Source organism: Otolemur garnettii, unplaced genomic scaffold (genome assembly GCF_000181295.1).
Source record: "Otolemur garnettii isolate 467f Iridium unplaced genomic scaffold, OtoGar3 scaffold00032, whole genome shotgun sequence".
Taxonomy (NCBI): domain Eukaryota; kingdom Metazoa; phylum Chordata; class Mammalia; order Primates; family Galagidae; genus Otolemur; species Otolemur garnettii.
The window spans coordinates 18465080-18472358 of record NW_003852427.1 but is presented as its reverse complement, the minus strand read 5'-3'; the positions used below and the strand labels follow the sequence as shown (position 1 = coordinate 18472358).

Sequence of the window (7279 nt, the reverse complement as noted above, 5' to 3'; positions counted from 1 at the left end):
ACATTAATATTCTACCCTTAGTAGATTTGACATGTACCCTTATAAAATGGTCTGACCCATTACCCTCCCTCCACCCATCCTCCTTTTTTTTTAAGACAGAGTCTCTACTTTGTTACCCTTAGTAGAGTGCTGTAGCATCATAGCTCACAGCAACTCTTAAGCTAAAGCAATTGTCTTGCCTCAGCCTCCCAAGTAACTGGGACTATAGGCATCTGCCACAACACCTGGCTGTTTTTTTGTTATAGTTATCATTATTGTTTAGCAGGCCCGGGCCGGGCTCGAACCCACCAGCTTCTGTGTATGTGCCTGGCACCCTACCCACTGAGCTACGGGTGCCAAGCCAAGAAAATAATTCTTAAAGCCTGATTTTCATCTGTTATGCTCTCTTTCGTAGGTAGAAAAAAAGGTATTTTGTATTTTCTTTTCTATTTTGTTTTTCAGTATCCGTGACATTGTCTCGAGGCCATGTTGTTGAACTTCATTTTATTTTTCAAATTACTGCCCTTTGCAACGAAAACCCTATAAAATGTTGCCTAAGAGTCTTTGATATTTTATGACTTCTAAAAAAACCATGATGCTTTGCCATCACCAAAATGCAAGTTTGATTATGTTCCCTTCACCACTTAGAATGTTGTAATTTTTCTCCTCAGAAAACACAGATGGTTAAAGTGAATTTTCTGTAATGTTTTCTCAGCACAGTGAAACTTCTGTGCACACTTTTCCGGGGAGCCACCGCACACAGAAGACCCAAAAGCTAATCTAACAAGTTTTTTAAAAAATGTTACTGTGATGGAAGCTGGCTGTAGTTACCAATGCTTTTACGTCTTTAAGTTAGATTTTGTCACTTTAGAAAATTGTTTGGGCTGTTTGAATTAACCAGTTATTTTGATCTTACGTAATTTAAATTTTTTTATTTGTATGTATTCATGGACTACAAGTGCAGTTTTGCTATATTGATTTATGCATTGTGGTGAAATCAGTCCATCCATCACAGGAACAATGAACATTGTACCCACCACACATCCTCCCAGCAGCCACTGTCCCCAGCACCCCCAGTTCTTCTAGTCGTCATCTTTATGTGTCTGAGTTGTTTGATTAAGACCATGGCCTCCAGTTCCATCCATGTTACTGCAGAAGACATGAGTCCATTCCTTTGAAGGGCTGAATAGCATTCAAAAGACCCAAAAAAGTCAGTAGTGCGTTTTCTTTCATGCTGTTGCCCACAAAGGACAGATATTCTTTATTTTGTATCATATTCCAGCCTCTCAGCCTTCCTTTAGTACAGCATTTTATCAGCTGTTCTGCAGAACTCCAGTGCTGTTAGGAAACACATTCTGCCAAAACAGGATTGGGTGATTAAATGGCTTAGGAAAAAGTGGTTGAACAAAATAAAACAAGTTTCTTTACCACTAGACTTAAAACCTTAATATACGAATGTGCATGGTGTCTAATACACAGGTAGATGGTTGTGGAGTGTAGGTATTATGGAAGGAAGGGGAAGGTTGACAGACCCACTTTATAAATGATGCCTAAAGCCATCAGTGATGACAGCTTTTAATGACGTGGTTAAAAGAAACTCCTATCTTTGAACGTGAGGAAGGATGACATGCATAAATGTAAGCTTACAGTGAAATCCATCAATTACTGCTTTGTAATTAGGTGTTTATCACGGGCAGGACCTCTCTATTGTTGTGCAAAGCAGCTCTTCATGCCTCTGTCAGGGGCAGGCACAGATCTTAGGTCAGGTCCACAGTGCCTTTCACGTGCTCCTTACCTCCATGGGTCACATCCACCAAGAAGCAATTTAGGTGGGTGGCATCTACGCACCTGTAATGAATGAGGTCATTGAGGTACTAGTTGAAAACATGAAGATGAGGGAATGTTAACCCTTGAACTGTCGCCCTTTCAAGACCTTAAAAGTAGGAATTAAAATGGTTTCTTTTCATTCTGTTGTAGGAGAAAATGCAGGACAAACACCCATGAACATCAACCCCCAGCAGACCCGCTTCCCTGATTTCCTTGACTGTCTTCCGGGAACAAACGTTGACCTAGGAACTTTGGAATCTGAAGATCTGATCCCGCTCTTCAATGATGTAGAGTCTGCTCTGAGCAAAAGCGAGCCCTTTCTAACCTGGCTGTAATCACTGCCGCTGTAACTCGGATGCAGCCATGAGCTTACATTTCCTGGGCCTCTTGGAAAAAGCAGTGGAGCAGAGCAGACCTGCAGGCGCACCCCTCTCTGCCCCCTTGACCTGTGCTCCCTCCTTCTCATGTTGCCAGTTTAATCATTGCCTGGTTTGGATTGACAGTAACTTAAGTTAAATGTAAATAAATATTCTATTTTCATTTTCTGCAAGCCTGCATTCTTGTGACAGATTATGCAGAATTGACGATGCAGAATTCTTTTCTCTTTTTTTTATCCTCTGCCGCCCACGGCCACACTGTATGGGTGTTAGTAGAAATTGATACATCAATTGATTATAAGCCATAAAAAGTTGATCACAGGCAGTGAATTCTGACAGGTGGGTTGGTCCAGGAAATGTGTACAAAGCAAGACCTGATTTACAGTTTCAAAAACTGTGTTGATGATAGTAGTAAAAATGCTTTAAAAATTATTTAACTTCAGCTTTAAAAATCATTTTATAGATAGTGAAATTCTGCTGTATTGGAATCCAATGTAGTTTTGAATCCATGCTGGCTGTGATGGCTCTTATTACTCCACATCTACAAAGGCACACACAGTCCTCACTAGTTTATCCTTCCTCATTTGACTGCATAGCATCTAGACAACTGGGTCCTTCCAGCAGGAGGGGAGCGGCAGAATCAGCCAAAGTTTTCACACTACGGATCTTGTGACAGAGACCAGTTTGATACTAATTATGAGCGTTCTGTTCAAACCAATTGAAACTTGCAGTTTAAAAAAATTGTAGCTTGGAATTTGACGTTTGTTTTATAAAGCACTGCAGTTTTGTAGCTGATGCCAAAGGGCAGCCAGATGTTTTCGGTAAATCAGTGGCAACTGTATTTTTATTTTTTGAAACTATGCTATGAAAATATCAGGACGACAGAGATTTCAGCCTGACGGCGCACACGCAGTAAGCTGTTGCTTTTTAAATTCTGAAGCCTTGTCAGTTTTGCTTTTTTAAGATTTCAGTGTTTAAAATCTATGAAACTGTTTGCAGGATGAAGCAGATCTCTGACTGACGCGTTAAAAAAAATGCCCTCTGGGGGCATATAGTGGAGACATGTGTTTCTGAATTCAGTAAAATTGATTCCTAAGTGTGTTAATCCTAACCCTGTTTGCTACAGTTGGCATTAAAAGGCATGAAATATATTCAATACCTCTTAGGTAACCAAAAACATTTTTTTATTAGCTTCTAAGGACTGAGAGAGCATTATGTTCACGTGGCGTGCAGTCTGAGTGCATTGCCGATGAAGTCCTCAGCTGTTTAATATTTTGAACTGATATTATTTATATTCTATGAATTTAATCTCTTTTTTGAAAAACATTAATAATTCAGGTCTCTGAGAAGAAACTTTCCATTTCCATGGGGGGGTGCTTATCTGTTGAGGATCTTAACTATGATTCCTTTTGATCTCTGGTAATACAGGTGTACAGCGTACGTGTACACCTGTTTGATCATGTTGGAAAGAAGGCAAGTGACAAGGTCAGAGGTGAAGTAGTAAAGTCATGGAATAGAGTGGGAAGGATACAAGTTGTGAAGTGGGACTAGATTAGTTATTGTACCCCAAAAGCAAGACAAGCAGGAAATGTGAGAGGTGCCCCCAAAGTACAAAGCAACAATTTTCTCCTCCAACCTTCACACCAGAAGAGTTTGTTGTAGAAGAAAAGAAGGCTTTGGTGCACTTTACGTAGAAAGGGGAGGGCAGGGCTGCTGGTGGCCTGTCCACACGCATGCTAAGCATGTAGGCAAACAAGAGCATAACCCTACTGTTGCTTCCAACATACGAAGTTATTTCTTTCTCCTGAAGGACCCCTGGTTTATGTTCCCCTAATTCCTTTCACTCTCTGTATGCATCCTCGGAGAGACAAGGATAGATGTTTTTATTGTACTAAATTGAAGGGAGCACTATTTCTTTTTCTCTTTTGTTAGCAAAAAAATTGCAAAAAGAGTTGTACGTTCTTGCTAAGAAAAAAATAAACAAGGGACCTAACAAAACTCAGCAGTGTTACTGTATTTTTTAAAAATATTTTTATAGACTCATTTTGGGGTTATTACATGTAAAAGAAACAGATACCCCCCCTTTTTTTAATAGTTAAATCATTCATGGTTTATAGTGCCAATTTTTAGAAGTAATTTTCTAGTAAGCTTGTGGCATTAGAAAATATTAGAGGAATTTTTTTTAGCGAAATTAGTTGGAACCTGTATTAATAAATAAAATATTTTTCCAGAAAAACATACGGACCCTGACTATGTGTTTACTAATAGATGAAGCCAGATATAATTTCGTTGTTGTTATTGTTGTTTTTAAGGCCATAAAATATAGCCTTTATTTTTAAAAAAAACACTAAAGCTAGAGATCAAAGGTTAGACAACTTTTTAATGGCTGTTTCCTAGTATTGTAAGTGTTAAAACCCCTGCCGAATTCATGATAAGGTGCTATTTATACTATGTTTCTTATTATAAAACAAATGCCAGGATATCTGGTCTTTTTAGTCCTTAGTCAATAAATTTCATCATTTCACCCCACAATTTTGTCACAGAAAGAGTGACATTTGAAAGAGTGAAATTGGAAAATAATTTCGGAGATCTTTGTTTCAAAGTGTTTTTTTCCTGATAAAATACATTTTCTTCAAGTAAATACATCCTCAAAACCTAATTGTAATTCTGTTAAATCTAAGTAATTGTTAGACAGTGTTTCACCATAGTATTTAGGATATGAAATGCCATTTCTTTCACTATATAATGTATGGGAAGCAGGTAAGACAGAGTAAAAAATTTAGTGTGCTAGGGTGCTATAGAGCCCAACTTGATAAGACGAGATCTCTATAGAAGATGATGAGATGGAGTGAGAAAAGGATCCCAAGTTGTGTTCTTATGACATAAATAGAAAGTAAATCCTGAAAGTGTAACTTGTATGAAAAAAAAAAATAAGCTGGTAAGAAGAGAGGAAACTGTAAATTAATTTAATTGGGAAAATGGATGATTGATGGAGACCGTTTCCCTAACACACTACATCATTTATGTGCTAGAACGTTTTTTAAAAATTTACTTCTACATTTTGTAATATGAAATATGTCTGTTTATTTTTAATCGAGAATGTTATGCATATAGAAAGTATGCAGCCAAATCAATCAGATCAAACCATTTTACCTGGAGTTTGGTACTGGTTTTTATTTCTCTGATTCTGTATAAGAAAAATAAATACAATTGAATTTCCACTTGGAGCCTTTGTCTTTTTATTACTTGTCTGGTTCCTTTTACAGAGGGTTTTGGGTGGTACTGAAGAGAGGCTTATGTAACCCTTCTGGCAGACAATAAAAGGAAGACAATTCTGTAGGCAAACAATGTTTTGGCTCACATGCCTGGCCTTCAGCATTCTCAATGTCCTCAGAATTCTGTTTTCCACTTTATTAGAAGTAGCCCACTGAAAGTTTTAAAGGTATGTATTGTTTTTTAATTTCACACTGTCCTGCCAACACACTCATAGGATTCTCATTGTTGCCTCTTTTTAAAAATATGATGTGGCATCTTACAGCTCATCACTCATATCCGCCTAACCTAAAGTCGGGCTCTAACCCTAACCCTCACCCAAGGGCGCCAAAACCTCTTTGATGCCCAAGGCCACCAGACCCTAATTATGAACCACCCAAAGCCAGGCCCTAACCCTGACTCTCACCCAAGGACCCTTAACCCTCTTATGCCCTAGGCCCACATGAACCCAACTATCACCTGAAGCCAGGCCCTAACCCTAACCCTCACCCAAGGGCCCTGAATGCTCTTCATCCCTCAGGGCCACCTTACCCAACCATCACCCAAAGCTGAGCCCACTCACCCAAGGGCCTCAAACCCTCTGCAAACCTGGCCCACCTGATCCTAATTATCAACTGAAGCTGGGCCCTAACCCTAGCCCACACCCAAGGTCATTGAACCTTCTTCATCCCCCAGGTCTGCCTCAACCTAACCGTAACCTGAAGCTGAATCATGACCTTAACCATCTCCCAAAGGCCCTGAAGCTTCTGCATTTCCGGGCCTGCTTGACCCTAACCAACCTGAAACTGGGCCCTAACACTGGCCCTCACTCCAGGGCCCGAAACACTTCTCATCCCTCAGGCCTAAATGACTGCAACCATCACCCAAAGTTGGGCCCTAACCCTAGCCCTCACCCAAAGGCCCCCAATCCTCTTCAACCCCCAGGGCTGTCTGACACTATTTATTAACTGAAGCTGTGCACTAACCATAGCCCTTAACTAAGGGCCCTGAACCCTCTTCTCCTGCCTGCCCAACAATGATTATCACCTGAAGGTGGAACCCAACAATAGGCCTCACCCAAGGTTCCTGAACACTCAACATCCTTCAGGACCTCCTGACCCAAATGATCAGAATTAGGGCCCTAAACTTAGCCTTCACACTAGAGCCCTCAGCCCTCTTCAACCCACAGGTCCAAATGACCATAATTATCACCCAAAGCCGGGCCCTAACCCTGGCCCTCAACCAAGAGCCAAGAATCCCCTTTTCATTCCCCAGGCCTGCCTGAACCTAACTATCACCCAAAGCTGGGCCCCAACTCTAGCCCTAACCATAGAGTCCCAAACCATCTTTTTCCCCAAGGCCCACCTGACCCTAACCATCACAGGAACCCAGGCCCTAACTGTAGCCCTTACCCTAGGGCCCCCATCCCTCTTTGTCCCCCAGGACTGCCTAACCCTAATTATCACCTGAAGCTGGACCCCAACCATAGCCCTCATGCAAGGGCCCCAAACCCTCGTCAACCCATAGGACCACCTGACACTAATTATCAACTGAAGCTGGGCCCTCACCCAAGGGCCCCTAACTCTCTTCATCCCCCAGAGTTGCCTGACCCCAACAATTACCTGAAGCCATGCCCTAACCCTAGCCCTCACCCAAGGGGCCCAATCCCTCTTCAACCTTCAGGACTGCCTCACCCTAACCATCAATGAAAGGTGAGCCCTAACCCTAGCTCTCACCCTGGGCCCCAACCCTCCTCATGCCCCAGGCCCACCTGATATTAATTGTTACCAGAAGCTGGGTCCTAACCCTAGCCCTCACTCAAGGGCCCCCAGCCCTCTTCACCT

The 7279-nt window shown here is 41.5% G+C and overlaps 1 protein-coding gene and 1 long non-coding RNA gene across 2 annotated transcripts in view; one reads left to right on the top strand and one right to left on the bottom strand.

The window, feature by feature from the left end:
• The window catches only part of WWTR1 (WW domain containing transcription regulator 1), a 144112-nt gene extending 141420 nt beyond the window's left edge, over window positions 1-2692 (top strand). The window contains exon 7 of the mRNA XM_003789475.3: window positions 1957-2692. Within this exon, the coding sequence (XP_003789523.1) occupies window positions 1957-2141 (185 nt within the window). The 3' untranslated portion in view covers window positions 2142-2692. The remainder of the gene's footprint in view (window positions 1-1956) is intronic.
• Window positions 1320-7279, bottom strand: part of LOC111725149 — a 12257-nt gene continuing 6297 nt past the window's right edge. The window contains exons 2-3 of the long non-coding RNA XR_002773287.1: window positions 1775-1827; window positions 1320-1334 (exon numbers count right to left, since the gene is read on the bottom strand). This is a non-coding gene — a long non-coding RNA (uncharacterized LOC111725149). The remainder of the gene's footprint in view (window positions 1335-1774; window positions 1828-7279) is intronic.